General features: G+C 41.2%; 2 protein-coding genes across 2 annotated transcripts in view; both read right to left on the bottom strand.

The window, feature by feature from the left end:
* Positions 1-14,068, bottom strand: part of DERA (deoxyribose-phosphate aldolase) — a 53,432-nt gene extending 39,364 nt beyond the window's left edge. The window contains exons 1-4 of the mRNA XM_027699706.1: positions 13,982-14,068; positions 4,548-4,645; positions 1,009-1,156; positions 238-333 (exon numbers count right to left, since the gene is read on the bottom strand). Coding sequence (XP_027555507.1) covers positions 238-333; positions 1,009-1,156; positions 4,548-4,645; positions 13,982-14,012 — 373 coding nt within the window. The 5' untranslated portion in view covers positions 14,013-14,068. The remainder of the gene's footprint in view (positions 1-237; positions 334-1,008; positions 1,157-4,547; positions 4,646-13,981) is intronic.
* Positions 14,069-16,324: 2,256 nt separating this feature from the next.
* Positions 16,325-23,957, bottom strand: STRAP (serine/threonine kinase receptor associated protein). The gene is made up of 10 exons (XM_027699711.1): positions 23,783-23,957; positions 22,606-22,741; positions 21,787-21,868; positions 21,454-21,526; positions 20,691-20,787; positions 19,608-19,745; positions 18,911-19,047; positions 18,072-18,221; positions 17,489-17,554; positions 16,325-17,156 (listed from the first exon to the last, which is right to left on the bottom strand). The coding sequence occupies exons 1-10, from the start codon at positions 23,892-23,894 to the stop codon at positions 17,089-17,091; spliced, it is 1,059 nt and encodes a 352-aa protein (XP_027555512.1). The 5' UTR covers positions 23,895-23,957; the 3' UTR covers positions 16,325-17,088.
* Positions 23,958-24,518: the final 561 nt, after the last annotated feature.

The following is a 24,518-nucleotide window of genomic DNA, read 5'->3' as shown; positions in this document are numbered from 1 at the left end:
TTTTAAAGACCTTTTTGAAGAGCTTCCAGCAAAACAGACTTGGCATTCCTGATAAGCTTGAAGTTGAAAGAAAACAAAAGATTAGACCAGAAGAAAATCCTCCCCTCCATTCCCTTCCTTCCACCTGTTACCTTTACACCTTACTCCCTGACACAGAAGCAAGCCCAAATTTCTGGATCTTTCCACATATTTTATAACATCAAAATATTTAATTGTATATTTTTGAATAAAGCTTACCTGAAGCTACTGGTATGTTACAACCAGCAGCCTTTAGGGCATTAACAGCATCGGTGACTCTTGCAGGATATACACAAACCGCTCCAACAGTAATGCCTGCAAAAGCCACAGTTCACTTTTTCAGACACACAATTCTGCCTTCTCCAGTGCAGTCCATATTATGAGCACATGTGCATTGTTCTCATCTCCCACTTCTGCACTCTCACAAGGGTCTTAAGCACCTGCACCAGGGATGTCTGTTCTATTGCTCAAACGGTTCAGGTAATTCTCCCTATTGTTTCCTCCCTCGTGTTCCTTCACCTGACCCTCGGAGCAAGTCTACATCAGCAGGAGCTAGAACTCCAAGGTATTTATCGACAGATTCACAGTTTAATGCCAACATCTACAGTTAAGACATGCTTAATCAGCAAATTGCTGCAAGACAAACTGTTCTTACTTGTTGAGCCAGACTGAGGCCAGCAGCAACTGAGCAGTCTTTATGTTAATGCAGTGCTACTGCATTTCTAGTTAAAATGCTATCCTCTAAAAGTCTCAGATAATAGACCTCATATTTAATACTTCCACTGTCTGAAGAGTCCATAAATCCAAATTTTAAAAAAAGAACAATCTTTGATATTTTATGTATATGGCTTAAACCAGAGGCCTGGTTCCCCTTTGGTTCTAAACCATATGACTTTAATCAGTGGACCAAAGCCATTTCTGAAAACTGAAAAATAATGAGGAAATGCAGACATTTTCTCTACAAAATACATACAACAAAAGCTCCCATACCCTTATCGTGCATGTTCAAGGCTTTGAGCAGATCCTCTCTGATAGGATGCTTTGCTTTAAAACACAGTCTTTGAACATTTGAAGGAGTGTCATCGCCTGAAAGAGTGGTGAGGTCTATGCAGGTGACAGCTTTCAGCAGCCAAGCAGCCTACAAAGGGAGCAAAACAAGAAATATAGTACTTCCACTTCCACTTCTAAAGCCAAACTGACTCAGAAGATGCAGGAATCGGAAGCCTGGCACTCACTCTGACAATGAGGAAACGCAAAGGATATAAGATAGAGGATATACAAATAAGAGCTTATGATAGACAGGGTTGGCAGATATTTATTCATGTCTTGAGCAGTATCTAATGATATAGAAAAGATTTGGAATCAAAAGTCCACTCTCAGAACCAAAGGATCAAATTCCAATTTTTGGTGCAAAGGCTGACTACCAAACGGGGCTCTGCAAGAATCAGACATTTTTATCTGGAAAAAAAAAGCATCTTGTTTCTGTAAGACAAAGATAAAAAACACCTATGTGAGATACCTCACTGCCATAATATGCCGTGTGCTACACAGTATGTCTGTACCTTTTAAGGGTTGTATGCCCAAGAAATTATACACATGCTTCAAGAGAAGCACAGGTTTGCAATCGACAGCACCCAGATGAGTTTACACATCAGCAATTTGCACACTTGCATGTTTGCATGCTTATCCTGCTGTGAAACATGAAATTGGGAGGGTTAAGAACCCAAGCTTCTTCAAACTTAGGGTGTAGACTCCAGATGTTTCCACTTTATTTTGTGTAAATCAGGAATAAAAAAACAATTCTGTAATTATTTGGTGTAAAGTTAAAAATCAAAAGCAAGAGCTAAGTGACAAGGCTAAAGCACTCTTTATATGAAAATGCTACAGAATTTTAAAATACTTATTAATCAAAGAGTGGAACAGAAGCACAATTAAAAATTTTATGAGCTTTTTTGCTGAACAAAAGTTGAGCTTAATAGATTATTTTGAAATATCTGTTGAAGGTCTTCCAGCAAATGCTCATTTACAGTGATGGCTTCACTTAAAGCTGACATCTCTTCCTGGGCACTTGTACAGCAACAGCAAAGTCCATAAAGCCCCTCTCTGATTGCTCTGCTCTCTGACACGATTTGTCAGTGCAGGCAGCTAAGCTTGTTTCTGCATGAAGGTATTACTCTGCAAATCTTCCATGGCTGGCCTGCCTACAAAACTTTCACACTTCACTGATGGGAGTCTCCTTTCGGCACCTGCAGTAAATGTGACACTGAAACCTGCTTTGGGGTGACTCAACAGAGTAATGAACCATCACCGGCCTCTGTCAGTCTAAGCCTGACTGCTTTCTAACTGATTTCTCCTTTCACCCTCTAATACTTCAAAGGGGTTTTTCACTTTAAATGGTTTTGTGTTTCTTCCACTTGGATTTTTTTTATTCTTCGTTCCAGGGAATTTTTGTCTCATCTCTTATGACATGAATCATAAACTCATCAAGACAGATGTAGTCAGGGAGTTCCAATAACTTTGGGGGTTTTTTAAAGGGTTTTCCAAATGTGTATTTTGGGCAATGGGCTGCAGAATTTGAATCTGTGATGCTCCTTACATTCAAACACGCAAAGGTTCAAAATCATCTCTGAAATAAACAGCACATGACTATCCTGCAGTGACAGTGTTCAAATACAGGAGAGATGCTTCTGACATTCTTCAAAGTAAAACCTTGCTGAAGTACCAACGTTTCTACACAGGAGGGTGGAGAAGTATTAGTAATAAACATCTGTCCTCCAGCTGTGTTGTGGGAGTGACACTAAATCCCTTTCTTCCAAATGATTCTTTGTAATGAAAGCCTGTGGCTCTCTCTGTTAGTTATACAGTAAGGGTGGTCAAATCAGACTTTCTTTTTACATTACTGCACCTGCAGTATCTGAGGATAGCCAAGATTATGAAATACCCTCTCGATTTTCTCCCTGATACTATTTCCCAACTCAGAACCTTGGTATCAAGTAACTTCTTAAGCACAAGAAACTTTTAAGAAATGCTGAGTTAGTGTCTAACTTTCCTCAGTTTATGTCAATTTTTTTATTTAATCATAACACACAAAGCACAAACTTTCAGGATGGAAAAATAGGCAGGAAGATTTTTTTTCTATCACCTCCCAGTAGGATCTTACAGCTACATCAAATTATCTCCAAACTGTCATCACCAAGATCTGTGCTCATTGTGAACACAGCTTCAGCCACTCCAGAATGGCTGCACAACATGCTGGGCTCGGGATGTCAACTATTTTGAGCACTTTTTTCAATGTAATTGAATGTAATTAAATGATTCTTGCTTTGTTCCATTATGTTCCACTGTTAAGACTGATCCTCCGCTGACTCCTTCCTCCTGCTTCCAGGTTTTCAGTTACTGCTGCACACAAACCACTTGTTTAGTGAGCAGTGGGGAGGAATCCCATGAACCTTCTCGCAGAACAGCTCTTTGGTGAATGAAGAATCAGTCTGTATTTTGGACACCAGCTACAACCCAGTGGCTGGGAGCTCACTGGGAGCTCCAGCTCTGCTGCACAGCATTTCTCAGACCTCACCCTTGGCCGAATGCTGCTGATAAACCACTCAGAGCATCCTGCAGCCAGTTCTGCTTGCCATTCCCCTCTCAGCACTTCCCATCCTGCCACTGAGGGGGCAGAAGCCAGCACGTGGCTGTGCCTCACCTGTCCTGCACTGCAGAACACATCAGCTTATGCTGGTGACTGAGTGGCTCTGTGTAATGTATAAACTGGAGAAACCAAAAGGCACACCAGGCCAGTATCTGTCAATTCTGCCAGGAGGGCAGCAACCAGCAGAGGTTGAGGGTAACTGCTAAGACACTCTAAACGTGTGTTCAATGAATTCAAGTCAGCCCTGAAGAGAAGTTCATTTGCACCACTGGCTTTAGTGATGCTTTACATTAACTTATTTAGTAGTAAGGTGGAAAATAACCCACCATTTACCTTATCTCAGCAGTTGAAAAGTCAGTCCCCCTAATATTAGTGGGCTCCTTCCCCCCTCCAAATGCCACAGCCTGTCAGTATTTTTTTAATTTTAGGTAAAAACTAGTTAAGCAATGAAATCACACACATTGGGAATGTTTAAGTAAAGAAAAATCATCCAGGTAGGTCAAACTTGACAGGGACCACGATCATATCTTACAGCTTTAAAATTAAAAAAAAATAAGACGGCAGCATGCAGAGAAGTCTGTCTGGGAAACAGAATAAATGTGGTGGGATAGTAATATACAATTTAATCCACTCATGAATAAAGATGACTTAAATCCATTTGCGGTTTTGCCACTCATGAGTTATAAGGTTTTTAACTTGTTTGGATAAATGCGTCACCTTATTCCATCCCATCATCATCAAATACAAATTATTAAAATAAGACATGGACAAGCACATCTTTTAAGTTTACATGTGTCTTGAAAAAAATTCAATATTACAGCCTGGAGAGGGAGAGAGACTGCTTTAAAAATACAGGAACAGAATGCATAAGAAGAGCACTTACTTGCCAATTACCTTTCAAAGTTTTCCATTTTTTAATTTGTTCTGCATGCCTCACAACTGCAGGTCGATTCACATACACTTTCGAGAGCCAGCCAAGTTCTGGGAGGAAAAACAAAAAAAAAAGCCTTATCTATTTCTGTGTTCTTACAATCTATGGTGTGATACTTTAGAAGAAAGTTGTAGCTTGGTTTGGAACCTCTGAAGAGCATGTTGTGCTTTCATGTCCTTTTAAGGACCTGTGTACTTATCACCAGTCCAAAATAGCATTATCTTCTGTTAGAGTCTGGATGTTTCACATAGCATGTTTTGTTTGCCATTACAACTGAATTAACTTAGCCCTGATGAGAGACATTGTGTTGCCAGTCTTGGACTAAGACGTTTATTATACATGTAGCATGAAAAAAACCCCACCCACAAAACAGCCTTCTGCCTTTGCTTGCTGATTTACTTTATTCTGAATAAACAGTAACACTTATTCAGCCCTTTGCTTGTCTGCTGGGTCCCAGGATACAACAGCATTTTTTGTGTGTGTGAACCTCTTTACAGAAACTGTACCCCACACGCTCAAAAAAAACCCTGAACAAACTCACGCATAACAAAGCATTTAGGTTGTGATTGTCTGCAGCTAATGTTACTGAATTTGCTACTAGGGCCTGATTAACTGCAGGTTTCCAAAAGTACTGAATTCCTGGGCAACACACCCTTCTGGAAGCAGCCCGAGGAGTGCTCACCTTGCCAAGCACCTGGGAGGACTCAGGGCAACATCTTCAACGTGTGAATTCCTTCAGGTGCCCACTGAAGGGAGACTGGCTCACAACTTCAATGAGTTTCAGTATCCATGAACAATAACCCAAAGAGAAGCAGATGCTCAACATTTACTAAAGTAATGAAACTGTCCAGAACCAGAAGAACCACGTACTGGACTCTGCTTAATGAAGGCTAACAAAGGGTAACTGACTGAAAAAGGAGAACTGAAGGTTCAAGCTCTTGAATCTTTAAATTTTTGCTTAGTATGATAAACCAAAAGTGTAAATTTTTAATATTAATAGACACAAACTGCTCATGGGAGTACATAGGAAAAAGAAATCGGAATATCTTTAAAATCTCTCATATCCCAAAACACAAATATTTTTTCTAAATACTAATCATATAAGCATTCCATGAAAATACTCTGAAAACAACATCAACAATCATTAACCACCAATCATCAGCAAATCACCCCCATCAATCATCAAATATCATCATCAGTTGAGGTCAGAATAGAGACATGGGCATAGATACTAGGAGATAATAATTCTGGGTGACTGACTTTATTAAGAGCATGTTATCTCTATGAATCTTCTTTACCGCTGCATTAAATTTGCATTTCCCTCGAGCATATTGATTTAAAAAAAGATTTAAAACTTAAAAATACAAAAAGCTGATAGCCAAAATCACTAATTTGGTACAGAAATCTTACCCTTGATAGCTTTAATAGCCAAAAAAAAGTAGAAAACTAATATAACTAGCCAAAGTATGTGTAAATAAAAGCTCATTTTCCTAGACTTACAAAAAGCCGCAGAGAAACCAATTTAGGGTAAAGATGACTCACTGGAAATGCAGGATAAAAGCATTAATAGCTAAATAAAATCTTGTTCTGAGCACAGTAAGCCACTGTGCTACCACTTTTCTATTACTACATACAAAATATTAATGAGTGGTGTCTACAAGGTGAAAATGTTGGCTAAAAGCAGAAAAAATAAATCAATGACAGAATTTCAAAGGAATCCTAAAGAATGTATGGATTTCTTTAGAATTTAGCATCAGACCCACTGCATGGCAACAAGGGAAAGGAGTGGTTTGCAACCTTGCAAAACAAGTGAACAACAAACTCTTTGTTACCTCTCTATGTTTTCAAAGCTATAGGCTGATCCATTCTGCCCCAAAAGCAGGAAGCTCAGCTGACACGAGGAAAGCAGATGAGAAAAGTTATTGCTACAAAAGCTATGGCTAGAATTTTCCTCCTTTTTGCCTATCAATAAATGCAAACTATACAGACAGCTGAAACACAGACTAGTGAAACCTCTGCAATCCCCTGCAGTGGCCTTAAGCTTGAAGTTCCTACGTGACCAGCAGTGCCCATACACCACTTTCCACGGGGCCACTACAGGGAATATTGACAAAGTCCATGAGGGAGGAAAACACAACTAACTAACCAACCAACCAAATAAATAAATAAGTAGATAAATAAATACACACATACATATATAAATGAATACATACATAAAAGTAGGAAACACAAACTCTGTGTTATGATTCTCCTACTATGTGCCAAGTACTTAGGTAATATCATTTAATCATAATACCATTTATTATTATAGCTTTGGAACCCTACTGGGTGCACAGTAACCTTTCAGCCCCTTTGGAAAATGTGATAAAATCAAAGAAAAAAGTTTAGATGAAGAAAATCAGCTTCTCATTCTCTAATAAGGATCCTTTTACTTAGCATACTCTAACCTGTTCTTTCTACATTACTAAAGACAACCAATAAATACAACTAACAATTAATTTAGAAAAAATTCCAGCCTTCTGTAGAAGAGTTTGGGAGAATATGAAGACAGTATCCAGTCTGCTGCATAGGGAAAATTCAAGTTTGAGATGAAAATTTAAATGAAAGAACATAAATCTCCCCCATGAGGTTAACTGTGCATTAGTCATTACTTGCAGAGGATTCAGGATTCATCACATGCTGGATTGAGTAGAAACATACATAGAGGTGTTGTATCTACCCCATCTGACTTTTGAGCTACTCAGAAGGTCTGAGGAATCTTTTCAGAACACAGAGCACTGCACACTAGATTACCTTAAAGGAAAAAGTATTATGCCATTTGGAGAAAGAAAAAAAAAAAGATAAAAAAGTAAACTTATAACCACTGGAAGAAAATATGTGGAAGAAGTGTGGAAGTGAAATAAGTTACTACTTTTGCTTTGACCAAAGTCATCAAATATCAGGTGATCAGCAACAGCTGACCAAATGTTCTTTGCAAATATGATGAAATTCATTGGCTTAAGCCCCTTTCACTGTGTAACACATTTTACCTTCTGTTTTCAGTAAGTCAAGGCTAGTGAAGAAGGTAACTCACACATGGCAACTCAGTAATGTCTAATATCTAATTTTGGTGCCTGAGACACAAGTTTCCTTGAAAGACCATAGAATTTGGACCTCCAAGTATTTTTCTGAATGTGGGATCTCAAACCACTGTGCACAGCAAAGGCAGAAAATTTAAAAAAAAAATTAAATAATTTTACAAAATCAGAACTCCATCCTTTTTGTACAGCTTAATATGAGACGGTATGCGGCCTACAGGAAATAAAATGGTGTCATAAAAATTGCGCAGCACAAGGAAGGACAAAGGTTCTGGTAATATGCAGCAGCAGATGGAGACTTCCATCTAACACAGACCTTTTATTCAAGCCCATTTCTACATTAATTAAAGCAATGGGCAAGTGAAAACAAATATGTCTCAGTGTAATCGTCTCAAAATAGACTTTCAAAGTTTGCCATGTGAGGTCTCATCAAATCTTTAGATGTAAGTATCTCTATTCAGCAAAACCAATCACAATTCCAGCTTTTTTTTCCATTAAAAATCAGAATAAAACCATTATTTGAAATAGAACTGACTGCCTTTGGATTCTTGCCCTCCCTCACTCCCCCAAGCTTTATGATTTAGTATCTGGCTAAGGAAAACTATATTTAATTAGGCTCATTAACCTTGCAGTGTGAACACGTCTTTTTTTTTTTTTTTAAATAAGTCATCTGCTAGTCATCTGCACAGTCATGTGGCTTCAGGGATAAAAGTAATTAAAGCAGTTACACTACAGCTAATTAGCCAATATTCTGTAATCACTCCTCAAGTTTACTTTTTTCTCTGAAGACATTTGAAAAAATCATATTCAATTTCTTAACAGGAAATTCATCTCCTCTCTTTGAAGAACATGAACCCAAAAATACCAACCATTTCCTCAGAAAACAATAAATAAACCCACTTCATTAGGATAATTACATAAATATCTAAGGTACCTAACACAATCTTCATAAAACGAACTAAGCTTTCCAAAAGCTTTAAAAAAATGTGTCAATGGCATCCCTTCAGATGGTGAAACAGAAAGCTCAAGAATGCCTGAGGCAGTAGTTTCACAAGCATTTTAAGGCAGCACTGTCCCCAAAAGAAGCTGCATCCCAACTGATTATTTCCTTTCTGTGCCAGAAACAGCATGTGTGCTCCTGCTCTTACCATGAACACACGATAAAATGAGTAAGGGAAGTGATGAAAGCTGTTATTTCTGGAGAAGCGAGTGAAGCTGCGTCCTGAACCTTCAGTGGAAAACGAGGTAATTCAGCTGGACACAGGCTGACCCCAGCTGGCCGTGCAGAGCTGAGCAAAGTCACTGAAGAGCAAGAAAAGGCTTCAGGATTAAGTCTTATTACAGTTGTCTTACCACGTAAGCTGTTTAGAGGTTTGGGGGTTATTCAGTTTCGTGGAGACAGAAGCTTTAATTATTTTTCTGTGGTGACACTTGGTATGGACCAACAGGTCCATATTTTTGGATGTTTTTTTCTTTATATGAAAGAAGTTCAGCCTCAAGGCCATCTGCATTCAGATACTCAATGCAGGACATGAAAGCACAAGCCCTGAACTAGAAATCAGCTCTACTATCTTGTGACATTAGTGAAATCACACAATGGATCCTGGTATCCTCCAAAGCACTTTGAAAAACACTGACAAGTCTTTCATCAGAAGGAAAGCTGCAGATATAGGGGCCTGGTTTCCTGCAGATCCAAGTCCCCTGTTGTTCCTTCTCTTCTTCCCTGGCTTCAGTGAGGCCTCTCCTCACTCCAATAACTCAGCTGTCCTGACATTGTCCTTACAACCACGGACTAAAGCAGCATGTTGTTATTTGCATAAAGCCCAAACAATGAAAATTCATGTAAATGCTGATCTGTGCCTGCCTTTCTCTCAACAGAGGGACTAATTTGGTCACTCCACCCAGTGCCTTACTTATTTCAGACATCTCCCTGTCCTTCAAAGTTGAGTAAAATTATCTAGCAGATTTAAAAGGTGTTAGAAAGGAACAGTGAAGAACCAGAGCCACAGTACAGGCTAAAACCAGCTATTAATATATTAGGACAGAATCATGCTGTCTTGAAAGGGATGCAACACTTCATTATCTAAATGCCACTTACCAACAGGCTAGCTCTCACATGTAAATGGCTCAGAAATACCAACTATAATTAAAAATATCAATTGAAACATAATTAGTGTATTTCTGGCCCTTCAGTTAGAGGGTCTGAGCAACGCAGATAGATTTTGGGTTTTTTAGATCCAAGAACTAAATACTCATTGCTCAGAATACACAGACATACATGTATATACATATATACACACATAGAGGTAAAAAAACATACAGAATAATTTGAGCTGGAAGGTCTCTGAAGGTCACTAGTCCAACCTCCTGTGCAATGCAGCATCAGCACTGAGCTCAGGCTGCTGAGGGCTTTGCTCAATGGGGTTTTGAGAGTCCCCAAGGATGGAGACTGCACAGCCTCTATGGGCAACCTGTGCCACCACCGGACTGTTCTGCATGAAAAAGTTTTTCCTTATATCCAGTATGAACTTCTCTGGCTGCTGTCTTACTTCATCTCATCAAGCAATGCTGTGAAGAGCACAGCTCTGCCTTCTAGATACACTCCCTGCAGGGATGAGCTGGCAGCTGTCAGGACCCCCAAAAGCCATTGCTTCCCTGGGCTGAACCCGCCCAGCTCCATCAGCATTTCCTCACAGGGCAAGTGCTCCAGCCCTGGACCCACTGTGGTGTTCCTCCACTGAAGCTGTGACAGGTCATCAATCTCTTTTTCCTATTGGGAAGCAAGAAAACTGGACACAGTCTTCCAGGGATGCTCTAACAAGTGCTGGGCAGAAGGAACAGTCCCTCTCTCTCCATGTTCCCATTGGCACATCCCAGAAGGTCCCATGTGGCTGCTGGGACTTATCCTTCCCGGGGCAGGGCTCTGTCTCTGGGCCTGCTGGATGTCTGTTGACCCATTTCCCCAGCCAGTTTGGGTCCCTCTAAACAATCTGACTAATTCAGTCTCATTTGCAAACTTTATGCAAACTTTTTGCAAACAAGCCACTGCCCCTTCAAAGTCACTGAAAAGAATGTTAAACAGGACAAGTCCCAGGCTAGATGCCTGTAATGCCCTGCTTGGTATCAGCCCCAAAGCATCAGCCAAACCATCAGACCAAGTTTTCAACATATCCAGTCATTTTACTATGGAAGGCAATTAGGTTGGTCAGGCCATTTACCCTTTCACCAGAATAACAAATGATAAATATAGTAGATAGCACTGCCTGGTTTTAAACTTTCTATTTTGCCATTTTCTGCCTCTAACCAAGGTTATTAAATGTCTTTCTCCACAACTTCTGAAGTCATTCCATCAAAACTGCACCTGCAGGGAACAGAAAACCCATATGTCTGCAGCCCCAAACCAAAGAAGTATGCTACTAGCTTACACATATAAATCAGATACTCATTGACATGTTTCACTATTTTGTTGTGAAGTGGCATTAAAAAGTTGCATCTGATACTTTTCTGAAATATGACAACACATGAAATGTCTGGTCTATTATAACCGAGCAACCTTGTGAGCAGAGCAGGAGAGGCAGACTCCTGTCAGGCCCTGAAGGCATCGTGGTGAACCCAAGTACACAAGAACGACCCCATAAACAGTTCCTGTGGAATGAAAAACTTGTAAAATTCTTTATCTGGCTTCTTTACATGACTTTATGATGGCAAATGTATCAGTGTATTAGGCTAGTGACCCTCTGGCCGTGCACATCAGTGTCTTCATCTGTGGAACACACACCTGTTCTTTATCCCAAGCAAACACCTTCTTCTACAAATGCACAGCGATGGGAAGGAGGGAAGGATTAAGGGCTTTTACAAAAATATATTTATTTTACAAAAAAAAAAAGAAACACATGGGAAAGCACTGCATTCCATGATTTGTGAAGAGCTTGGCTTGTTGATAAACAAATAGATGCTTTCTGACGGCAGGATCAGAAATTTACTGCTTAAATAATGACACGTAGCAAGCACAGAAACAGACACAGAAAAGGACTCAAATAATATATTTTTAAGTAAAATATATTTCACCACTAGATGTCCCCATTAGAAAACTATAATCCTACAAAATGCTGTGTGAGACACAGGGCAAATCACTTGAATTACTGTTAAAACTGCTGCCACAAGCTTGAAAAACCTTCAAAAACTGAAGTGCCTCAATCACAGAAGCAGTGTGTATTGTTAGCAACCACGAAAGATAAAGGTAAGGGTTTAACATATTCTTTTTGAGTACTGCTACCAGCTAAGGTACAGCATTAAGAAGGATATGTTAAGTGCTCTATTAAGAATATTGCTGTATTTCAGATGTGTATTTAGCAGGCGAGTAAACAGCAGGGAGATTCAGTTCTCCCTTTAAAGCAGCCAGCATAAGGCAGCTGCTAGAAGCTGCCACTTAAATGTGGTCACCACACCATTCCCCTGTCCCAAACATCTAACCCAGCTCATTTGGACCACAACTGGTTTAAATAAAGATCACTGGGAAGGGATGGCAACAAATATCTGCGGATAAGCTGAGGGCAGTGGCCTTTCCAGGTACAGCTGATTAGCTGCAGCTGTAAGAGGCCACATGGTGCAGCCCTGAAGATATCCATCGCTCTGTGCTCTCTGTTGATAATCTTGAGCATCAGTTGACCCTGCCTCTTAGGCAGGGAAGGGCTACTTACAGGAGAAGACAGAGTTATAGAAAGTATTTGGGATATACTCAAAGATTATTCCACTGGGTGCAAAAAACCAATGATTATGTTGTGTTGGTCAGCTGCACATTGAACACTTTTCCCTTGACTATGGCTGCACAGCAAGATCCAGCCAATTGTTAGTGAGGTTGCCCATCTCTTCCAATAATTTCCCACTAGACAGTAGGGTCTTCCTTATGTGTATGCCTCTTGGAGGGTGACTGCTCGATAAGAACTGAACTGGCTTCACATTCAAGTTTCTGGACTCCTCACACATACCAACAATTAATTGTAAGATTGAGTTTACAGTAAGAAAAAGCACGCCACACCTAGTTTAAAATAACTGGAGTGTATTTGCAAACTTTTGTGCTAGATTGTTTTCCTAACAGACTGAAGTTTTGTCACTATGTCATTAACATGTTTGTTTCAGCAAAAAGATGCTGTTCAGGTGGCTACAGCTGAAACTCACCCGTCCCTACAAAGAGCCCACAAACAAGCACATCAGAGAGCAGCAAGACAGTTCACTTCTACGAGTTGCAACATGTCCACGATTTCAGTGAATGAAAACTCAGTCAACTCTCATTTGTCCAAAAGTTAATAATTTAAACTGCATGTTAATTCTGTAAAAGTGCCTGTGCTTGTTCTCGTGATAGGAGTGCAGCCACATGAGGCCACGTGCAGCACGGCCTCCTGAACTCTGCTCGCACCTACAGATATCCCTGTCCCACACCAGCTGCCCTTTGCTTCCCATCTTCCATGATGCCACCCCTGTATCTCTTCCACTTAACTGTCCGCTTACTCACGCTGGCCAAATTATCACACCTTAAAGGCAGATTGTGGGAAGGTTCATCCCTTTAATTCATTCCACTGCTGCAGCTGGGTTTTGCCGGGTGGAGAAGTGAGAAAGCTGTAGCCCTTTTTCTTTTCCCCGCAATGAGCAGAAGAGAAATTCTCCTAATTGCTCCAGAGAAACTCTTTTTTGGCTGCTCTCTGCTTTACCCGAGGCAGAGCCAACTTTCGGGCTTGGAGACTACCTGGAAAATCCCTATCACTCCTCAGAGAGCAAGCATGATAAGAATGATGAGAAGAGGTGAAGTCCCAGGTTTGCAAATAGAATCCAACTAACTGAGTGTTTTGAATCCCTTGGGAAGAAAGAGAGTAGGGAGCCTTATTCCGTGAGAACCAGCAAGGTGTGTAAGAGAGGACCAAGCCCAGCTTTGTGACAGGACTGGGACTGTGGAGCCCCGCAGGCCCGGCCGCCCTACAGCCTGTCGCCCTGCTCGGAACCCTTCCAGCGAAAGTCCCGTGTGACAGGGAAACCTCAACTTGTGTTCAACCTCCAGTAACAAAGGGGAAAACAGCCTCCTGCCGGCCTCCCGGTTACATGCCACTGGAATACCTCAGAAGACCTACAGGACTCGTAGGTCTGTTTTGTTTTTTTCAGACAGACAAGGCTGTGCAGCAGCCCGGCTCCTACACACCGAGGTGGGCCGGCCCCAAGCACTCCCTTCTCCCGCCCGCGTCCCGCGGCTGCCGCCGGGAGCCCCGCAGCTCCCCCCGGGGAGCCGGCCCGGGCCCCCGCTCCGCCGGCCGCCCTTACCCAGCTCGGTGCCAGGGTTTCGCCCCGCCATGGCTCTCCGCCCCCGCGGCCGGTCTGGGCGGGGCGGGCAGAGTCCGGCCCCGCCCCGCGGGCAGGAAGCGGCGGCGGGCCCGGCCCGGCCTCGGGGCTCCCCCGCCACCGCCACGTGGGCGCCGAGCCCGGAGCTCCGGAGCTGCGGTCTCACCCAGCGAGCAGCCTCCCCAGGGCTACACCACGGCCCTTCGGCAGCGGGAGCTCCGGGGATATTCCTTTATGGATACATGGATATTACAAGGACTCCCTGAAACAACATCTCAGTCTTGGCCATATTGATCAACATAACTGGTCTTCTCTGGCCTCCAGTTGGGAGGCCGGGAGACACGCTATCTTTAACGCTGCTGATGCTTTTGAGAACGCACGCAGGATCACTCTTGAGGAGAAAAGACAACGCAGAAAGAATCGTGCCTTGCAGAATATATCTCCTAAGGAGTCTTTCTGCTGTGCCTTTTGCAATCGGACTTGCCTGTCTCGTATTGGCCTTTTTAGCCACCAGCACGCTTGTAATAAACGTGGGTAGAGCCCTTCCCAAATCTTTGTTTGCGAAGCCTAGCCATGATGATGATGATGACATGGATATGCCATTCCCTTAGCGATACAGACGCCGAACCTGCCCGTTTGGGTGGCCACGAGTCAAGGCACTTTCCCGTTCCTTCACGTGGAATCTTCAGGGAGGAACTAGTGCCACACATACACATGGGCTCTATGAACTTGACCTGTAAAACTCAGGTACTGTCACTACTCACTTGTAGTGACACCTGCAAAAATGAAAGTCCAATAACAAAGCCACCGACAACTTCTTGGCTTTAAATTTTTTTTCCCCCAGAGCTATAAGGACACAAACTAGCATGAAAAAGAAGTATTAAACGTTGTTAGTCATAGAATCATAGAATCAGCCAGGTTGGAAAGGACCTCCAAGATCATCAAGTCCAACCCTTGATCCATTACCACCGTGGTTACCAGACCATGGCACTAAGTGCCACATCCAGTCTCATCTTATAAACCTCCAGGGATGGAGAATCCACCACTTCCCTGGGCAGCCCATTCCAATGCCTGATTACCCTCTCTGTAAAGAATTTCTTCCTAATATCCAACCTAAACCTCCCCTGGCAGAGCTTAAGACCATGCCCCAATACTCTAATTTACATGAAACGTCTTCCAGCTTCAGCCCTACTCGCTCAGTGCTAACAAAGAAATCACAAACAGGATGAGGTAAAGCAGCAGAGGGTCACAGCTCTGAAAACTGAGGACACTCTTCTTTTTGCCTTTCCCATACCAAAACTACATGTGTGCTTTGAGAAGCAACTCTTCAAAGACAGCAATCACTCTACAAGGAATATATACCATTTGCACTATGTACTTTAGAATACATTAAAACAATGCAGAAGTTACAAGCTTTCATGTACTTGGGTTGTTTTGGAGTTTTTTTAATTTCTTGCAGTGTTTTGGTAGCAATTATTAGATATTAGGTCTGTCTCAGTATAGCTCTGTTTCATTTTGATTTCTTGCTTTAAACACATCCTTTAACTTGTAAAAGGAAGTTCCCAGGCTGAAGTACTAGACTGGGAGCCCTCAAAAGCCTTAGTGGAATTAATAAGGCAGAGACAATTAGCTGTAAATCAGAGGGTTGGAAGTTGCTAGTGTTTAAAACAAAATTCAGATTGCAAAACTAATTTTGGAACAGTCTGTGAAATAATATACCCTTGACATAGCTGATGCACTAAGAAACCATCATTCATGGTATCACTTTGTGCTTTCTTCTTACTTCCACCCCACCCAACAGGTGAAGCTGGAAGGGACCTCTGTCAACCACCCCTCCAAGCAGGTTAGGTACAGGAGGCTCCCTAGGGCCGTGTCCAGTTGGGTTTTCAGTATCTTCAAGAATGGAGACTTCTCAACCTCTGCCAATGTTTGACTGGCCCTCACAAGGGGAAAGTATTTTCTTATGTTCAGGTAGAATTGCCCATGTTTCAATTTATGTTCAAATGTTAAGCTTCAGTTTTCTAAGATGACAGCGGTACTGTACTCTTGGGAAAAAAATCCAAAAGGACAGTAAGGACAAGTATGAATATTAAAATGTAAAAAGGTGTGTGAATAAATATACCTCTGTATAACTTTCTTCTTTTCCATACAGAGTGCATTATGTAAAACTTTCAGCATAACATTAAAGGAAATGACAAGTGGAAGAACAGCAATTATTTTCTTTAATGAAGAAAATATGATTTGTAACCTTGAAAGAGTAACTTTTTTATCCAGTCTGGATGACTAAACCCAAGCTTTATACAGATTCGCAGCCAACTTCTGAGATTTTCATGTACAACCAAATATTTCAGGCAGCACATTTAATTTAGCAGTTTTCGCTGTTTTTCATTTTAGAGACTCACGTTTACATTCAAATTTTAAAGAATAAAAAAAAGACACAAAGCTTACAGATCGAAGAACTTGCCACCCTCTGTACCAACACTAAAACGTTCTTTTGCTTTCCCTCTGTACAGTACAAAACCAAGATGCTAGAAAAGATTACGTGATTAATTTGGTTGCTTTTCCATTTCACGAACCCAATGCTCAACAGTAACGTACAAGTTTTGAGAGGCATTTTATTTAGACAACTGAAAACAGTTAAACATTCAGAAGCAGCATACAATGAAACAAAACCCGAACCAAATACTTTTAAGTACATAATCCCTTCTTTTCAACTACAGCCAATTCTTCCAACTTTCAAGGAAAAAAAAAAAGGGTAAAAGCCATTGTATCTCTTCTCCATAATAAAGAAAGCACACTACAATGAGTCTAATTGAAATTGGAGAGATTGGATCTTGGCTTGCACACTTCTTTGAAAAGACAGTAGGCAGTTATGCCAAAAAGACAGCAAAACTCTACTACTTGTCTTTTGGGTTTTTATTTGGATACTCAGTTCTCTTACAGACAACACCTAGCCAGTTCCACCGCATTCTCATCAATTACTGCCCATCTTTGCCTTACGTAGAGAGCTCACTCTGGAAGGCTGCTGTTTGTCACTGCTCACTTGATTTAGTCTTGTATGTCCATGTGTCATGTAACAGTTGCAGTAATCAGGCCTTAACTTCAGGAGTTGAGCTGTACACTGTATCTGAGTTTTCAGAGGCAATCTCTTCTGCAACTAAATAAAAAGAATTTTATTTAACTTCACCTTAGATATATAAACCAAAGAAATGTTGCATGGGTTGCTTAAAGACCAGTTCAGTTTGTTTTCCCATTCAGCCTGATCCAGCTATTCAACCCCATCTGTTCAGCCTGCACAGCTCCAGGCACCAGTCTGACACTTACCACATGGTGATTTTCAGGAAAATGCATTCAAACACCTTTTAAAAAGAGTGAAAAATGCCAGAAGATACTTGAGGGAAACTACCTCTTCCATACTAAAGAATGCTATCATCCTGACTGATCTTTTTAACACTTAGCTGAGTGGAAGCTGACAGTTCAGTGCATTACCTATTTCTTCCTCTGCAGTTCCTGGAAGGGTAGCCCTTGCTTTTGCTGCTTCTGCATTCTCCTCTTCTGTAGAGAAGAAAAACAAAGTCAGTACCTTCAGTTCCACCCACTCACCTTAATAATAATAATAATAAAGTAATTTCCACTTAATTTAGTGCTGAGGAGAAACATCTGGGCAAGCAATTCCATTAATGAAACTCACTTGCAGTTATTGCTTCCCTCCCCCCAAGCTGAAAGAACCAAAGTACAATATAAAACTACTACCCATACTTCTTTCTAGAGATTATCTCTTTCAGAATTATGAAGGTGGTATTGCATGTTTCTTGCTCATTCACATAAAAATACATCAGACTATTTGCTTAAATATCCACAAAGTGTCTATATACAAAAAGCTTACAGGGTTAATTGCTTACATTACAGCTACAAAGGTACATCCTTAAATCTATCACATATGAGTGGATATAGAAACCCTCAGAAAACAGCAGTTGCTGCACCAAATTAATTGTTTACCACTAATGACAGATATTACTTAAAAAGCACCCATGGAGCAGCCAAGTTTCACCAGGAATAAGCACACACTTACCAGGAACTACACATTTCCAAAGACCATAGGTTTTTCCTACTGTTGTCTGCCACAGCCTTAGTGTACCATCCTCAGAGCCACTTGCATATAACTCTCCATCAGGGCTAAATCTCACACAGTGAATTGGACCAAAGTGCCCTTTGTAAGATTCTATAACAGAACATACCAAGACCATAAATTTCAGATTTCAGCCAATGACTGAAATGATTAAGTACAAACCAATTAGAAGAGGAGGGAAAAAACCACTGATGAGAGGGCACTTTCTCAGTAATTAGCTTCTGATACAAAACAAAGCTTCCATGAATCGGTATCTCAGCAATGTCTAATTTAGGTAAAATATTGATGTTTCATTAACTGCAAGAAAAAAGGTGCTTGTTTATTCTAGACAAAACCACAAAGCAAGCCAGCAGCACAAAATACACATGCTCTGTTCCTTCAACTACTCACTCCACACACGTACAATTTTAAACAAGGACAGGATCAATGAAAAAACTTGGAAACATGCTTTTTGTTTCAAATAAATTTGGCCAACATGTACCACATTTTTCATAAAAGCTGACATATCTAATGAATGCTACAGTACGACACTCAAGTCAACACAGAGCTATGCAGCAATACCAAATGTGACTTTCTTTTAAATAGGTGCAAAGAGCTGCTGAATGTAGGTTTTAATTAGTTCTAGAAGAATAATGTTGGGTATACTGAGATAGGAAAAAATGCTTAAACTGGTAATATACCTCTTCACCCTTTTGCACAGCATGCTATGCTAAGCCCTACTAGTCATTATTTAATGGATACCCATTTCATAACTCCTTTTTGATTGTAGAAAACAAACATACCTAATTCTTCTCCTGTATTATAGTCATATTTATAGAGTTTAAAATCTTCGCCGCCTGCAACCAAACATTCTTTCGCAGGATGAAGTGATGCAGAATTGATTGTAGCAGGTGCTTCAAATGATTTAATCTGCTCTAGACTGAGGGGAAAAAAGTTTGTTAATAAAGTTCATTTTAAAAAAAATCCCAAAGAAACTGTGATTCTACTAATCTCAGCTGCTTTTAAGAAAAACAGAATACAACCCCCTAGAGTTTCTGAAGCAAGTTTTAATACTCGAAAACCATGCTCATCAAGTTAGAATAAGCAAAACAAAAGCTCACACATTCAGAACTACTTTCTGGACTATGTTTAAGTGTATAACTTCTTTCTTAATATCATAAAGATGTTTAAATAACTTCTCTGAAAAGCACTGCACTGAAACCTGGCTGAAACGTATTTAACCACAATTACAGCTAGTGGGAAACAAAAAAATGGCACCAAACCCATACAGTCTAGCACCTCACAGACAGTTAGGTTTCACTATTTTATAAGAGGGTAGATGTTTCACACTCTGCCTCTGACAAGACAGAAGCATTCAAGAAAAGATGTCCAGTGATGCCAGTTTTGACAGCTTGGTGATTTTAGCCTTGTACTGTCAGTTTTCATCCCCATTACCAAGGCCATTACTCAACCTGTGAAAACTCTGTGTTGTGCACTCACGTTTCTGCACTATGAAAAGCAATAGTCTTCCCGTAGGTTATCACAAGTATCTGTCCTTCTGGAACATACTCCATGCTGCTCACTGACATTGCAACATTTAGTGACTTCACTTCAGTCATGGTACTCCGGTCCCAAAGGCTTAAAAGGAAACAAAAAGGAAAAAGAAGACTCTCAGATTACTTCAGCAAGTCAAGCAATTTTCATCTCCCATCCATGGCAAGACCTGGATCAAAAAACGGCATCTGAAGAACGGGATTTGATTCCACAGGTACTTTCAGATTTTCAGTGGCATTATCTGTGTTGTCACCTAGGACAAGCTAAGACACACCTCCTTTTTAAAATAATTTTACACTTGCAGTTTAATGCAACAACATTAAATGGTACACACACCAGTTAACTACTCAAGGATTCTCTTGGGAGATTAAAAATCTTGGTTTAAATCTCCTAAGCAATAGATCTTTCTAGAAACAAAACTTGAAAATTCCATTCTGCCTTTTTACCTCACAAGACCAAGAGGTACTAATGCCAATTTATATAGGGATTCATTTAAGATAATATAGTTTTCTACCTATAGATAGATGGTGCAAGAGCTATCTAAACAGAAATTAAATTGTTCTACTGTAAGTAAGTAAGTTCATTAGCTGGCTCTGCTAGGCATGAGATGACACTGGTCATATCATCCAGAAAGCTGAGGAAGCCATTAGACACATCTTCCATCCTTTCCGGAGAGCATGGTCTGAGAAGGGTCTTTGTCAATTCATCTTCCCAGAAGCCCAGGTTTATCTGGTTTCAACACATCTCCTACCAATGGGAGACAGAGTAAACTTAACCATCACTAGATGAGACATCTTATAAAAACACTAAAGCCCACTCAATTTACCAGCATGGCAAAGAAAGAGGGCTTTGTCTATCAGGTGTGCACTGTTTCCAGTTACTCTTTCGAGGCTTTTATCCCACTGCATGCAACTATAATAATCTGGGATTATCCTTAAAACAACAACAAAAAAAGGTAACTATATTCTGACATAGATTATGACAATAAAACTGAGCTTCTTAGAAAACTGAAAGTTAACTTTTTCTTACCGGACAGTTTTATCATCAGCTGAAAGAATCTGTTTGTCATCACTGCTCCATAAAGCCTTTTTAATGCCAGAAGTATGTCCACTAACAATGTCAGGTTCTTAAAATAAAGCCAAATATTTTAATATGAAATAATGTCATGCAGCAGTTTGGGAGCTTTCTTAAACTATATGGATTTCCATTTACTAGAAACTGTAGAATTATTTCAAACATTTGTGACTTTATTTGTAGATCTTATTCCAGAAACAGGATAAATTGTAAACTGGTTATCTGATTGCCTAATTTTAAAAAACTTCACTAGGTTAACATCAAGGTTCTCTAGCTTCATATCAACCATAAGTAGTTCAGTATCAACACAAATGTGGAGTCTTTTTTTTCTTTCAGATGACTGAAATTTAATTATTTAGACTTACTTTTAATTAGTCTGCATTGAACTGAAACATGCTATGTTTGAAGTCCATTATAGATAAACTTTAAGTTATGGATGACCCATCCCTGGAAGTTTTCAAGGCCAGGCTGGATGGGGCTTTAAGCAACCTAGTCTAGGGGGGTTTGAGACAAGATGATCTTTAAGGTCTTAAGGACCCTTCCAACCCAAACTATTCTATAATTCTATGACCTTACTATAGCAAAAGGTACAGACACTACACTTGTAAAACAATCCTCAACTTTGTCTTTTGTGACTCATAACAGAAAATAACTCTTTAATTTCAGAACTTGTATTTAACTCTAAAGAAACAAGAATCAGTTCTAAAAGCAGACTCACCTGCTTCTGGCTTGCTCAAGTCATAGATACGCAAGAGCTTATCTTGTCCACCTGTTAACAGATAATTGCTATCCTGAAACAGAAATTAGAGAGAGTCAACTCTATTTTGATTCAAAATACCAGCCTTCATCTGTGAGTTAAAATAACAGTTCTTTCTCTCAGACAGCTTCTAATACACTTACTGCATTTAATCTACAATCTTAAAAACGAGCAGTGGTATGTTAGATTATTTGCCTGTTAAGATACACATTTAAAAAGCAGAAAAGTAACTAACAGCAGAACATGCTCAAAGGCTTACTTTCCTGGTGTATAAGGTATAAAGGTTTCTCATACCTGTGTAAAATCCACACTTTTGACAATGTGTTTGTGAGCCAATGTGATTAGTTCATCGCCTGACACAGCATCCCACACTTTGCTAAACAGCAAGAGGAAAAATTCGTATTTTAGAAGCACCAGGACAAATCAACTTGGACAGTCACATGAGTTTGTGAGCAATATTTCCTGATGCCATTATAACATTTTATCACAAGTGTTACATTCTCATAAGTTATAACCCAGTTATTCAACAAGAATACATTATATGTTTTTACTAAAGCTTTTTTTGGACCAACCCACCACTTTCCTTTATCCTCTTCTTCAGGACCATGCAGACTAATGAGCATTTTAGTTTTAAGAGTAGTAGTTCTCTGCAACTTTATTAAAAGAGATTGCCTTTTATTAACAAGATCCAACTTGCCAAATGTTAATTTATACTGCAAATAGCACAAACACCACCATAAACATCAAAGAAATAATTCACTAGAATTTTCTTATAATAAAAAGAGGCTAACTGCTAGAAACAAAGTAAAAATCACTCTTTCAACTCTAACTACAGTGCCAAAAATTAGAGCTGCATAGAAAAGTTATTCTAGCAAAGTAGTACAGTAATTAAGCATATCAAGAAGCAATCACAGTTGTTCATCATGTTGGAATTAACTGTAGCTGCTTTCAAGATGCTAAAAGTCTAGGTTTTAATTTGGCTACCTAAAAATAAGCTAACAATTACTAAAGAAAGAAAAATGAACCAGTAATTTAGTACAACTATATCATGTCACCAAAGAGCACTACAGACTAAAATCAAAATACAGACCACAAAGACAGTTAATCACTCACGCTGTAAAATCAGCTGCTGCTGTTGCTGCTTTAGTGGCATCTGTGTTCAAAGTGGCACCCCAAACAGCACCTTTATGGCCTAGAAACGTGCCAATCCAGTCCCCTGTGTCTCCCTGACGCAGCATAGGCTTGCCATCTTCACAGAAACAAAACCAACAATCAGGTAACATGGTAAAAGAAGAAAACTGGGGTGGGTTTGGTTTGGTTTTTTTTTAATATTCCCTTGCACTAGCACGTGGAAATACCTCATATTTTATGAAGCCATTCTTTGTAAAAGAGCTTAGCTAAATAGCTTAGCTGTGCAGCTGTACTTGCTGCATGCATCTGAACAGTATAGACATTCAAATACTTATACAAATGAAATAAAAGTTCTCTGATAAAAGTTTTCTTCAGGTTTGTGTTAAGATAGAAGGAAACATTCGAATTTTATTTTTACTAAAGTTTTCTTCAGTCAGGACAGATTTGTTTTTTTACTTTGGAACAATATTATCAGGCTGCCTCTATGCAGGCACAGCCTCATGTTTGCAATGAGATACGTTTAAACACAGAGAGATAAAAATGAAGTAGTAATAGAAAGCCTTTCCTATCATTTTTTTTTTCTGGGAGGCTATCAAAGAGTTCACACAAGATGCAGAGCTCAGCTGGAAGCACTTCAAGGCAGAAAGGAATGTCCTTTAAAATTTGTGCATACATAAGATTAATATATACATGCATGAAGAGGCAATGCTATTCACACACTAAGAGAGTCCTCATCATTCTGAGGGCAGCAAGGCAGCTGCCCTGGCCAAACGGGAGCTCACTTTGGACCTACAGCCCGTGGGCACAGACGGTAGAAACGGGAAGTTTAACAAATAAACCCCTTCTGGAGGCTTCCCATCCCCTCAGCAACTCGGATCCCAGCCGGGCGCACGCGGGCTCCGATACCCCCGGGATAACCCGGCCATGGAGCACCACGAACACCGGCCGTGCGCTCCCGCCGTCATTCCACAGCTCCCGAGCTGTGTCATGGACAGGGCCCCCAGGCACAGCCCCCCGGCCGGCGATGCGCGGCCTGCGAGCAGCGGGGCTCCGCCTCGCCCACCCGGGGCTCCCCCGCACCCACCCCGGGGCTCCCCCGAACCCAGCCGGGGCTCCCCCGCTGGGCCCCGATGGACAAAGCGGGCCCGTCCCGCCTCACCCTTGCAGGCGCTGATCAGGAAATATCCGTAGGGGGTGACGCCGCTGAAGGCCAGGTCCACCACGGGCCGGGTGTGCCCGGAGCAGGTGAGCGGGGTCTGCCTCATGGCCATGGCGGGGCCGGGGGAGCGGGGCTGGGCAGGGACACGGGTCCGGCCCGGCGGGAGCGGCGGCGGCGCGGGAAGTGACGGGCAGGAAGCGCTTCCAGGCGGACGCGCGTCACGGGCGGGGCGCGGCCTCAGGAGTTCCCGCCAGTGGGGGAGCCGTAATTCCTTCCTTCATTCCGCTTCCTGCGGGAAAAACAACGTGTTTGCCGTTCCATTCATTGGCAGCCCAGCCCAGGGCTGAGTCCAGGGCGCCTCAGTGCTCCTCTGTTGTGACTAGAATCCTCGCATTGGCTTTTCAATCGTTGGTGTTCCACGTAAATCGATGCCAGTTCCCGGCCTGCCCTGCACACCTCCCCGTGTCCAGCTCTGTCCCAATGAGTTCTTTGTGCCCCTGTGGTGCTCTACTGCTCGCTTCCCAAACTGGCAACAAATAAATCCTTGCAAAAGGCAGCCCGGCTCTTTCTGTAGGGCCGGCTCCTCTCACGGCTCACTGCGGGGTCTGATAAGCCTTTTCAGCCGGGAAGGTGATGGGAAAACACTGAAGGGGTGTAAGGATTTTAGGGGCACATTGCAGCACCCAACTGGGTTGGCATAAAAGAGAAGGGAGGCAAGCTGATAGTGCTGTCTCAA

Source organism: Neopelma chrysocephalum, unplaced genomic scaffold (genome assembly GCF_003984885.1).
Source record: "Neopelma chrysocephalum unplaced genomic scaffold, ASM398488v2 Primary Assembly neopelma1_139, whole genome shotgun sequence".
NCBI classification, from domain to species: domain Eukaryota; kingdom Metazoa; phylum Chordata; class Aves; order Passeriformes; family Pipridae; genus Neopelma; species Neopelma chrysocephalum.
This window is presented reverse-complemented; position numbering and strand designations above follow the sequence as displayed.

Coding starts and splice junctions, on each gene's coding strand:
- STRAP (XM_027699711.1), bottom strand. CDS start 23,894: ATGGCCATGAGGCAGACCCCGCTCACCTGCTCCGGGCACACCCGGCCC. Junction 20,788..21,453: donor CTTGAGCAAGCCAGAAGCAG/GTGAGTCTGCTT, acceptor CTTTATTTTAAG/AACCTGACATTGTTAGTGGA. Junction 19,746..20,690: donor GCTGATGATAAAACTGTCCG/GTAAGAAAAAGT, acceptor TTTCCTTTTAAG/CCTTTGGGACCGGAGTACCA.